The sequence below is a fragment of the Monodelphis domestica genome, chromosome 6, assembly GCF_027887165.1.
Source record: "Monodelphis domestica isolate mMonDom1 chromosome 6, mMonDom1.pri, whole genome shotgun sequence".
Classification (NCBI taxonomy): Eukaryota; Metazoa; Chordata; class Mammalia; order Didelphimorphia; family Didelphidae; genus Monodelphis; species Monodelphis domestica.
In genome coordinates, this window is record NC_077232.1 from 81,544,918 (window position 1) to 81,557,596 (window position 12,679).

General features: G+C 39.0%; 1 protein-coding gene and 1 long non-coding RNA gene across 2 annotated transcripts in view; one reads left to right on the plus strand and one right to left on the minus strand.

The window, feature by feature from the left end:
* Positions 1-5,260, plus strand: part of LOC103098865 (uncharacterized) — a 60,662-nt gene extending 55,402 nt beyond the window's left edge. Inside the window, exons 2-3 of the long non-coding RNA XR_469252.3 lie at positions 3,066-3,198; positions 4,499-5,260. This is a non-coding gene — a long non-coding RNA (uncharacterized LOC103098865). The remainder of the gene's footprint in view (positions 1-3,065; positions 3,199-4,498) is intronic.
* The window catches only part of NOP14 (NOP14 nucleolar protein), a 72,003-nt gene that overhangs the window by 15,569 nt on the left and 43,755 nt on the right, over positions 1-12,679 (minus strand). The window contains exons 8-12 of the mRNA XM_007496817.3: positions 11,069-11,357; positions 8,342-8,472; positions 5,588-5,673; positions 4,682-4,817; positions 820-921 (exon numbers count right to left, since the gene is read on the minus strand). Of these exons, the coding sequence (XP_007496879.1) occupies positions 820-921; positions 4,682-4,817; positions 5,588-5,673; positions 8,342-8,472; positions 11,069-11,357 (744 nt within the window). The remainder of the gene's footprint in view (positions 1-819; positions 922-4,681; positions 4,818-5,587; positions 5,674-8,341; positions 8,473-11,068; positions 11,358-12,679) is intronic.

Consider the following 12,679-nt stretch of genomic DNA (forward strand, 5'->3'; position numbering starts at 1 on the left):
AGTTCTAGAAATTGTCAGCAATAGATGAGATTAACATACACATTCAGCTGGATGGGTCATTAATAAGAGACTTTTTTTAACTATAGAAGAAGTTTATATGCTTACTATATATGAACATGGGCCAGTAGGGGAACTTAAGATTGTAATGAAGAATGTAAACTTTGTTTTTGCTATTAAAGCCAACGGAGGGAGGCAAAACTAAACAGGAAAATACAGTCATATCAACGTGAATCAACCTTTTGGGGAGATGACCTCTGCTCTGGCCTTTAATCTCTGGTTGCTAGTAGTTTTTTCCAACTTCCATCACAGTGCTCTTTGGTATACAGAGCTTCAGGGCCTGAGCCTGAAACCATTTATTATCTTGATGGTGGTTATATTACCTAACAAATGGCTGGGGTCTCTTCATGCTTTCAAAGCCTGTCTCCTACACAGGATCACCCACAGGTGGCAGGAAGTATTCCTTTTTAAACCTTTACCTTCCTACCTTAGAATTGATACAAAGTATCAGTTCCAAGGCAGAAGAGTGGTCAGGGCTAGGCAATGGGGGTTTAAATGACTTGCCCAGGGTCACACAGCTAGCAAGTAACTAAGGCCAGATTTGACCCCAGGGCCTCCTGCCTCCAGGCCTAGCTCTCAATCCACTGGGGCAGCTAGCTGCCCTTGGACATAAAGGAACTTTAACAGCTAACTGTAATGAGGACTGGGCAATAAAACCTTGTTATTAGAATATGAACTATGATGCTCTGACTGACTTATCTTTTCAAACAGAGATATGTGGCCAAACTATCATAGATAAAAGTTAAACATTTCACAACATACCTTGGTCAGTATTTGACTCATGCACACCAGGGCAGGAGTTACTACAGGATGCCAGAAGTCAGAAGTTGGAAATAATATTCCAATAATTTTCAAATAAATGAGCTGAAAAAGTTGATTTTTAAAAAGATGAGATGTAGAAGAATTCAATTTAAATAAAACACTCAGAATTAGACATATTGTTCTTAAATATATAGAAAAAGCTGGCTTCAAACTGACTATGGACCTAGTGTAAATTTTTCCAAACCTTTTATAATCAATGAAGAGCCATTACTTTTTAACTCTTTAGGCGGGGAAAAACCTGAACCTAGTTACTAAGCAGCCCTTTATCTTTATCTCCCTCCCTCCTCTTCTCTGTCCCCCCATAGCCAATTATTTTAAAAGATGCAATTGTTCAGATGGAAGATTCAAAACCAAGAAAATCACCAACTAATTCCTACGTGTGGGGTGGGATATGAAACTAGAAGAGCTACAAGCTGCCATACAAAGGACCAGTTAATTGTTCTGTTGAATTAAATGGCCTTGGAGTCCTCCGATTGAGAGTTTGATAAAAAGCTTGGAAATATTCTGGATAAATATTCACACTTGAACTTTGGTCCTCTCCTCCTTAAAACAGGGCCAACAATACTTCTATCTTCCTCACAGGGACGTTGAAAGGAAAAAGCTATAGAAATCTGATAAGTTCCAGCAGAGATACTGATCAACTATTAAAAAGTTCTTTTTTGTCTTTTTAAGGGACAGCTTATCTACCATTAGTACCATCAGAAATGCTTACAATGTTCAGTGGAAAGAGAAGCCTCTTTTCCCTGCTTTATTCTGTGGAGAACACATTTCTGGTGAGAACAGCAACAGCCTGGCGGCCAGGATGGCCCTGATAGTGGTTGATGGGCTACCAAGACACACTGAGGTCTCTTGTAAACTATTAGACACCTCCCCCTTCCCACACCTTACAAAGACAGCAGCATGGCCCATATATCATATTTTTTAAAAATTCTAGAGTTGTATATCATATTACAGAGTGACAAGAGCAGTCAAAAGGTACTCTTGAACACCCAAATTAAGCTTGCTCTGTTTGGCCCAACAGAATAGAATGAGAGTCAAAAGAGAACATTGTAGAGAATATGATTTTGGTTCATGCGATGGGAAAATGTCTTAAAAACTGCAGGTAGTAACATCTCTGCCCTGGAAGTCTTCAGGGAAGGTCAGATAGTTACTTCCAGGGGAGAATGTAGATGGGATTCCTCACTTGGGGAGCAGCTGGACTACCAGCCCTCCGAATTCCCTTCCAGCTCCTCCATTCTTTCATTCTCTGTACTTGGGGAGCTGGACCCACAGAAGGAAAGCCACTTCTACTCCTTTCCTTTTCTACTAACACATTTCTGTATACTTATTTTTCTACTTTCAAATCTAATCTGGAAAGAGTGTGATTTCTACCTTTTATTAGTCTAGAGGCACTCACTTTCTTAAGGAGGGTTGTTATTGATCATTGTCCCCTCTTCACAGAACAGTTTATCCCACGTAATTGAGTAACGAGGAGCACAGGGGTCATCTTCAGGGGCTTCTTATTAGTAAACCAGACATAATGAAAAAAACTGAATTTTAAAGCTATAATGCTCAGAAGCCTTACCATAGAAGTCAGAAGTACAAGAAACCTTAGATCCCCATATGATCTAAAGGAAGGAAATGAGGTCCACAAAGGGGGAGGAATTTACCTAAGGTCACACCAGTTACTCATATGTGAATCTAGCTAGATCTTCTGACTAATAAGGCTTTTCCATTACAAACAACAGCTGCTCTAGGCTATCTCGGGTACTTATGTGAACAGTTCTTTAGTTTGCAACTGCAACCTCTACTTAAAAAACTTGATAATAAGTCTCAGACCTTACAAGGAGTAAAAACAACCCCATTCCTCCCTCCCTAGGGGATGTCAGGGTCAGCTCTACCAGCAGTCAGAGAAGTTGTAGACACTGGGGGCAGGTGGGTGGCTCAGTAAATTGAGTCAGGCCTAAAAATGGGAGGTCTTGGGTTCAAATCTGACCTCAGACACTTCCCAAATGTGTGACCCTGGGTAAGTCACAATCCCTATTGCCTAGCCCTTACCACTCTCCTCTGCCTTCAAACCAATACATAGTATTGATTCTAAGATGGAACGTAAAAAAGAAGTCATAGACACTTTTACATCTGTTTCTCACTGTTACCATAGCATTCTCCCTCTCCCTATGTTAATTTAATTTCTATTTTCTTTACAGAAGGGTCAAATATCTCTAGTATTTGACCTTCCCTGAGCAGTACAGCCTCATGAACCACGACCTGGACCTGAAGCCAGAAGTCTCAGGCTAGATTTCCTGCCAAGCTACTTCTGAAATACAGGACCTTGATCAAGTATGTATCTCTTAGCTTCTTCCTCTATAAAATGAAGGAAAAAATCTAACCAGGTGGCTTCTAAAGTCCTTAAATTCTGGAAGTCTACATTTGGACAATGGCCTCATTTTAAATAAATCTAGTTTATCCCTCTCAAGATTAGTGGGGCTTACTTAGAGTAGGTGACAATTTCAATGTTTATGATACTGTCGTACACTGTTTTCCCAGGACAACTTATTAAGATATAAATTTGGTCATTCAGCCACAGGTGCCAACAAGCTGTAAAACCTAATTTCTAACCTTAGTTTTGTAGTACTCTGAAGAAATCTCATGAAATTATTAAAAAGAAAAAGATAAAGAAGCTTTAATTCTACTTATGAAATAAATACATGCTATTCAGCATACTGAAATATTGAAAGGCAGGGTAAAAGCACTATAAAATTATGTTAAAGATAAGGCCTCAACCACTAAGAAAGTGGTCTGATAATAGTATAGGAAATTATCAATAATTGCTCATTGATCTGAGTTATCTAATAAGCCAGAATTTTTTTTTTTGCCAATTTGTCAGTACTTTAGGGGACATCAGGGAATAAGCTAATCTAAATATGCATTAGAGTTGCCACTAAAACACAAAGGCTTTTTAGCTATAACAATCATATGCAAGTCTGAGGTACACTGTGCACTACTATATTAAAAGGACAGTCCTTAATGGTGGTTCAGATATTCCTAATATTACTCTTACTGAGAAATAGAGACTAGGTCTTAGACATGGTTTTGACCATTAGTAAAGTAAGTTAATTCAGGCTTAAGGAAGATGATGTGGTCTAAAGAAAAAACTGAACCTAGAGTGAGAAAACTTGGGAGTTTTGAGTGAAGAAGACATCAAATTACTTACTAGCAAGTCTCTCTAACCCTCTTTAGTGAAATGGGGATATGGTCTAAATGATCCTCCCCAGAGAGCCTACACTGATGCCCTGATATAGGGTGGTGGTGATCTTGGAGGAGGAAAGGGTCAAAGAACAGGCCTGGTAGAAGTGGTCATGCTGATAAGGCTTCCCTAGAGTGGTTGTAAAAAAAAAAAAGCACTTGGTCAACTTTTATTTTGGTCAAGGTCTAGGATTCCAGTGGTGTGGGGTGGTGCTATAGAACTAAGTGATCATTAGCATAATGGGTTGTTTTAATTCTATTTGGCATCAAAATTAGAACAAGGCCCTGTTGATTATGAATCAATTTGAGGCTTTTTAAAAAAAATTAAAAACATTTTAGTTAATTGTCTACATGAAAAATTCTCTCCAGGTCTTATTCTATTCCTTTTTTTCAGATTATTCATGAAGCCCTGGGGACTACACAAACCCAAGAAGTAATGCCGCATTGTATTCTAATAATGTAATAATGTAATTCTAATAATTAGCCTTTTGTGAAATGTAAAATAGAACTAAATGTCTAAGTTGTTGTACATTATGGGAAAAATAACCAATTTTACTCAATAGAACATGTTACTTACCACGTCTAATCCCGGAAATGCTGCACGGCCTTTGATTTCAATCATTTCTTCCATTTCATGCACAACGTCTCTGAGGACAAATTTAACAGAGCTGCTTGCAAATTCAGGAAACATCTGGCAAAGATTGTACAACTGCCTGTTAACCAGAAACACAAGTCATCATTCAACTACTCCAGATAGTAAAACCAAGAGAAAAAACAAGTCTCATGGTAACACCAGTGTCAAAGCTACCTGCTAGTTCTCCCTAACTGAATTCCACACCGAACTCTTGTTACAAGTTACAACTGGTGGATCTTGGCCAAAATAACTTTTTTCATATTCTGATACATTTTGTAGAGACCAAGACCATAGCTTTTCTTGAAGCATTTTCTAAGAAGTCATTTCCCTTTATACAGTCTAACAACAACAAAAACAGGTAAAATAATAAATTGAAAGCATCTAAATGCTGTGGAAGAGTCAGTAGACATGTGTCCTTAGCTCAGACTTGGCCATTCTTCTCACTATGTGGATTATGGGCAATTTTTTTCCTCTCTCTAGGCTTTGGCTTCCTCCTCTGTAAAATAAAAGTGTTGTATCAGATGTTCCATAAGATCCATTTCTTAGTCCAATAGACTTTAAGTCCTTAAGGGACATAGATAACCTGTTATATTTGTGGTCACACAAACCCTTACCTCCCAGACCTTTTAAAATATCCCAAATGCATTTTTGATGGTTCTAAAGATGACAAAAATTCTCAGAAGATTCTATTCTAAGTCAGTGTAATACCAGGTTTTATTTAACAATTAACTTGTCAATAGTTTTTAGATATTGTGGAGCCATAGTAACCAAATCCCTATTGTTCTAAAGATGACAAAAATTCTCAGATTCCATCCTATTTTAATCAATATAATATTGTGCTTCACTTACACAATTAATTTATCAATAGTTTTTAGATCTGGTGGAGTCATAGTAGCCAAATCCCCAATGTACTCCAAAAGGAAGCCAAACAGTTTCTGTAAAAACAATAGGAAAATGGTATGCTGATTAGTATTAAAAGGAAAATAATTCTAACCCAGTTTAAATTCTATCAGTACCCAGGATTTCTATCAAAAAACATGTGGACAGACATCAAGGGAAGAGAAAGCCTTTGCAACTTCAAGGTTCATAGTCTAAACTAACAGCAGTATATTAAGGGAACTCAAAAGGGGATTTCCAAGTAACTTGACCAATATTTTATGTCTCAGGTTTCCTGACTTCCAGTTGTAGTCACTGGAATGTATCAAAATATTCAAAGAGGGAAGATGAGAGTATCTTCAGGCTTAGAAAACCATTGTGTCAGAATAGAATGTGCAGTAAAAGAACCGAGGGCCACCCAAGATGAGGAGAGTGGGACTAGACGCTCCTCTGTCAACAAGGTACTTTCTCTTCCCTGATTGTCATCAACTCCTAGAACCAATATTCCAGAGTTACACATCATCTAGTCTAACCACCTCAACTTACACAAGTGACAGATGTGTCCTGGGAGGAAAAGGGCTTGCTTGAGGTAGCAGAGCTAATTGATAACAGAGCTACACCTATGGTAGCCTGGGGCCTGCCTAGGTTCCTTTTCATTGCTTTCATCTAACTTTCCTTTTTTGCCTACCCAACTAAATGGTCAGCAAGCATTTATTGAGCACCTTTGCCTTAAGCTAAATTAGTTCCTGGCAGACAAGGAACACAGATATAGAGAATGAACATTAGACAGAAGTTTTGCCCTTCAGAAACTAACAATCTAAGAAGATAAGACCAACACAAATAAAACAATTTAGAACATTGCAAGACTGTATGCCCAAGTGTTAAATTTTGTGGTATAGATTCCATGCTACAGAAATCTGTAGAGGGAGATTGAGGCAGACCAGTCCATAAGTTAAAACTGGCTGCTTTAGGGATTTTTTCTGGTTGCTGAGGGATTTTTTTTTTGTCTGATCTCAGATGCTGCTAATTACTAAACTGATGATTCCTTTTAGATAAGGGTCACATCCTTTATGACATATATTTTAGTCTGGATGCTGGAGTTAGCTATTTAATGCTTTAAAGCAAGGTATGATCTTCAGTTTTCTCCTCTATAGGAAGGTGATAATGATAACACCTGTCTTAATTCATTCAATGACTGCACTAAAGATCTGCATGACAAAACTATTGTGAAAGCAGTTCAGAAAAAAAAAACAAAACGCTGGACTAGATCTGTTTCACCCAATAAGTCCCATACTTTCCCATCTCTGTCTTTCTTTGCTATGCTGTCCATCCATTGGAAGCAATCTTTCCCTGTACAATGCCTGCTAAAACCCTGCCCCACCCCCTTTAACGCCCACTGCCTAAACTGATTCTCCTCAGCCCCTAAATGTATGTGATTTCTTTCTTCTGAACCACCATACCTTTAGTGACTGGCGTCACTAGTCATAATCTATCTTCTCTAAGTGTGGGGTTATTTGTCCCTAATATACTGTGGTTAACTCAAGGGCAGGAATTTTGCCTATATACTGCCTACAGCATTTAGATCAGTGTCCTGCACATTTCCAAACTGGCTGGCATGAGTGGTTAGAGTAGAGCATGGACTATGACACAATGATAGTAATAAAAATGACAGACATTTACGTAATACTTAAATATTTTCAATGTGAAGACTGGAGCCTTACAAAAAACCCTAAGAGGTAGCAACAACAGATATGATTACCTCCATTTTACCAAAAAATAGACAAACAACCCCACCCCAAAAAAACCTAGCTACGAAGTTGAGTGATTTGCCCAAATTTTGGAGGTCCCAGTGGACTCCAAGTCCACCACAGTTAAATCGATGATACAGAGGACAAAGTGATAGGTTCAATCTGTGTAGGTTTCCAGTTCACATAGTATGTTAAGAGTTCAAAGGGCCCTTAGAGGTCACTACATCACTTAGCAAAAGAAGGAAACAGCCCAAGGAAGTGAAATGATTTACCCAAGGTCACCCGTTAGTAAGTTATATAGAACCAATATTTGAACCAAGGTCCTCTAACTCCAAATCCATTGATCTCTATCATTGTGAGTTAATTTTGAAGTTTATTGAGAGTTTAGTGAGATCGGAATGGCTGAAACAGAGGGTTCACTGTGAGAAAGAGTAAAAGAGAATTGGATTGAACTAAACTGAGAAGATTCTCAAAAATGGGGCAGAGGAGTGTGGATTGAATCTGATGACAATGAAAGATTCCAAGCAAAGGGTAACAGCTTAGAAGGAATTTAGAAAGATACATATAGCAACAGTGCACAGGATGCATTGGAAAGAAACTAGAGACCAGAAGACCATTTAGTAATTCAGGAATAAGATCCATGGGACTTAAATAGAAACAGGACAAGTCTGAGAAAAAACTAGAAGGGAAAACAAAAGGAACCTTGGTGGTTAAGTGGATATAGAAGAGTCAAAAACAGTGGTGCTTGAGTAAACTATAGAATCTGAGTACATATGACAATGAAAACTCAATCACCACAGCCCCTAGCATTGTGCTGTGCACTCAATCAGAACTAAATGACACTGATCCCAGTGTTAGGGAGGGATTTGTCCACTCTGGTATAACACCACCACTCCAGATAACAGCAGTGTTATGAATGGAGCTTTAAGATGCAACCAGAGTCCTTCAAAGCCCTCCAAGTCCAAATATATAGACATACTTGTAATTTTGCTTTGTTTCCCACAGCAAGACTTGGATGGTTGCATTTCTGGATTCTCTCTATCACCACAAGCTGCTGTTCTGTTGATTTTCCTGACAGCAAAGACTTAAGTTCCTCATAGGAATCAGGAGCTATAAAAAACAATCCAAAATGTTTCATAAACAGTATAGTCAAAAAGCAAAGGAAAACGCTGTTTCTTTTGAGAAAGAAGAATCATGCCTAATACAGTGAAAGTTTAATTTCCTTTAAAAACAGTGTGGTACAATGGGAAAAGAACTGGTTCTGGAATGAAGAACTTAGTTTTTCAAATATGGCTTCTGATTCTCATTACCTGTGTATGTAACAGCAAGAAGTTATTTAAGCTTCCTAGGATTTGGTGTCCTCATCTATAAAATAAAGAGGTTAAACTTTGCATCTGAGGTGCCTTCCAGTTCCAGATTTGTGATCCTCTGAAGTTATTTCCTTTGGCAAGTCTTAAATTTAAAACATAGCTAGGAGGTATGATAGATAGAGTACTGGATCTAGAGTCAGGAAAGCTCACCTTCATGAGTTCAAATTTGGCCTCAGACCCTTACTAACAATGTGACCCTGGACAAGTCATTTAATTGTGTTTGCCTCAGTTCCTCATCTATAAAAGTGAGTAAATAAAGAATGACAAACTATTCCAGTATTTTTGCCAAGAAAACCTCAAGTGAGATCACAGAGTCAGACACAATTGAAAAACACAACAAAAACTGTTTTAAAGGATTGAATGTTTGCTACTTGTTTATCTTGAGGAAATCTTGAAGCTTATTTTAAGTTTATATTGAATTTTATGGACGTAAAAATCTTATTAAAGGAATGATCCCCAAATATTTTCTCATGGAGAACCATTTTAAGAGTTCAAAGAGGAGACTACACTAAAGTTCAGAGGATCATAGTAATGAGAAATGGAAAGGATGTTAGAGATTAACTCAACTCCTTAATATTTCAGATGAGGAAACAGAAGGCATTAAAGTGAAGTGGTCCCAACCAATGCATAAAGATATTAAGTAAAACAACATGGATTCAGAACTAGGTTGTCTAATACATATCTGTATCCAAATAAATCCAATTCTCTTTTCACCATGCCATATCACCTCTGTGCACTGAACCCTAATACTAACTCAGAACTAGGTTGAGAGTCAGTTTAGTTTAAAGTGGAATTGGAGATTTGTTGGACCCCAGCTTTGATGGAGAAGAATGTATAAAACAGGACAGCCAATTTTCAGACCAGATGGAGAGGAAGAGTCAGAATGTGGATGGCCCAGGGGCAGCTGGGTGGCTCAGTGGATGGAGAGTCAGACCTAGAGATTGGAGGTCTTAGGTTCAAGTCTGACCTCAGCCACTTCCTAGCTGTGTGACCCTGGGCAAGTCACTTGACCCCCATTACCTAGCCCTTGCTTCTCTTCTGCCTTAGAACCAATACACAGTATTGACTCCAAGATGGAAGGTAAGGGTTTAAAAGAAAAAAAAATAATGTGGATGGCCCCAAATGCCAGAATAATGGCAGACATGATAGAAGAGGAAAAGACTAAACCCTGGCCCATGTAAAAGGTGTCACTTTTGAAAACCTTTTGGTTTGGATGTAGGATATCATTGGTACAGGGACCTGTCAATGAACAATCTCCTTTATCAATGCAGACTGAAACTTGTTCTCCAACTTAAAGCCTCAGAGAGCTGTCTGGGTCTAGAAAGGTTGACTGACTTGCCCAGGGTTACATGGTTAATACATGGTATACACAGGACTGGAATTCAGGCCTTGCCTACAAGGCCTGATCTCTAACTATTAAGCCACATTACCTCTCTCTGAAACCTTCTGAAAAGATGACTGCTTCAACTCTCCTCTATATATTGTTTCTCTCAACTTTGGCTTCTTCTATTTCATTCCTGAACCACAATAAATGCTATTTATTATAGATGAGCCACCATATGGAGGCAGTGAAGAATAGGAAACATGATCAGAGACAGAGTTCCTATTCCTTGGGCCAAAGCACAATTTGGATTAGTAATCATCTAGATGACACCACCAGGGAATTTTTGGGATGAGACAAAGAGGCAGTACAAATAGTGATTGAGTGACCTATACAAATAGATCTGTTTCTTACAGTAGTAGACTAAAAAGAGAAGTCCATCAAAGGAGGGTCTACATTCCAAGGCTGTGCACTGGGTTAAGTGGCACTTTGCTTGGACAGAGCCCTTTTGCTAATAAACTTATTCCACACACCACAAAAACTGTTTCTGCCTGACAATATTAACTGAGAACTGATCGTGGAGGGTCTTACACAAAGAGGCTAGTCTGCACTGGCTTAGTAACAGGCTCATTGATAGTGACCCACAGTCATGCAGGAACCAGACTTTCATTCCAGGATTTCTTTATCACTAACTACTCCCCAACAGCTCAAAGTGTGAGAACATGAAGCCCCTAAAAATGGTATGTATGGCTTTATGTTTTCACCCATAGACACTCTGCACACCAGTATAAATGGCAAATCAAATGGGCAAATCCACCCAGCTAAAGCCTTCTTTAAGGTACCCTGAAGAGGTCTGATGCTATTGACATGAAACCAAAGTAAAAAGTATGTTATTTCCTTTGTAATTTGGTTTTTTTCCCTTTCCAGCTATCTAAGGTGAAGTGTAGCGAACTGATGAAATGCAAGCTTTTGCTAAGTCATTGAAGATACAAGAAAAACTCAGTTGTTTGCCTACCAGCAAATGTATATGGGAGCTCAGATCTAGCAGCTTCTATCATTGCTTTTTGGTTGCCACCACTTGGATTTTTTTCAGGTGCGTGGATATGCTTTTTCTTTTGATTCTCTGTTTCAATGTCTTCTTCCTCACTGGCCTCATTAGATTCAAGGTCAGAATGGTTATCTGGATCATCACTTTCTTCTGAATCCTCAGTATCTGGCTGTTGATCCTCTTCCCCTTCACTGTCTTCTTCTTGGGCTTTTCCCTCCTCATTAGGGTCATCTATTTCTTGATTTATCTTCCCATCCTTAAGACAGAAAACAAAACAAAACAAAAAAAACCCAGTCACTTACAAGCTATCCAACAAGCACAACAGTTAAGACAAAAGAGCAGAGATGAGAGCCAGAGAAGAATGTAGTCTCCACAGGGCACAATTAAAGCTGGGGTGAAATATTATTTGCACCCACACCTGAAAGAGAGTTCAGTGTGATGACCCTAGCTTCATTTTCAGACACTTCCTTATGTTCTTCTTTTCTCCACATGATCCCCAGGAGCCAACAAAAAGTCCTGTTTGGCCTTTAAAGCCCTTTGTAACTGGCTTATTGCTACTGCTCTAATCTTATATCTCACTCTACTCTACAAAACACTGGCCTCCCTACTGTTTCTTTGCACAAGTCTCTTTAGTGTCCTTCTCCCCTCTAACACCCCCTCCCCCCCTCAGCACTTAGCACAGTACTTGGCACATAGTAAGTGCTAACCTGACCTGATAGGCTTCTTGCAAGGGAGACATGAATAAGAGAGGAAGAGGGAAGGAGCTGGCAGTCAGCTCTGAGACAACAGTTTAATAGCTCCAATGGTTGAGGCGGCATGAATAGAGGCACAATGCTCAGTACAAGGGAGCTTATAGGCTAGCTATACAAGGAATATGTTCTGGATGCCCCACTTCATGAGGAACGCTGACAAGCAGGAACGGAACAAGCAACCAGGACTGAGAGGGGATCTGGAGGGACTGGGAAAGTTTAACTTTGGAAAGAAAGGTCTTAAGGGAAACATAGTCCTCTTTTCAAATATTTTAAAGGTTGTCATAAGGAAGATGATGAAACTTAACTTGCTTTGACTGTAAGGGGAGAACTAAGACAAAGGAATAGATAGAATTTGCTTTTAACAGATGGAGTTAAAAAAAATTCCCCTACATGAGCAGTATGAAACCATGCTGAGGCAAAGCATGGTTACTTGTTAGGATTTATGCTTCAGAAAAAAGTGGGCATCCATGGCCTTTAACATCTCTTCTCATACTAAAATTCCATGATTCAAAGATCCCCTTACTGACTGTTTCAAGGAGAATATCTTTCAGAATTGTGGCAATTGCTAGAATATAAGTTTTTTGCAGGCAGGAGGTTTTTATTAAAATTCCAGTGCTTGAGGGGGCAGCTAGGTAGCTCAGTGGATTGAGAGCAAGGCCTAGAGACAGAAGGTCTGAGGTTCAAATCTGACCTCAGACACTTGTTAGCTGTGTGACCCTGGGCAAGTCACTTAACCCCCATTGCCCTTATCACTCTTCTGCCTTGGAACCAATACACAGTATTGACTCCAAGACTGAAGGTAAGGGTTTAAAAAACAAACAAAAAA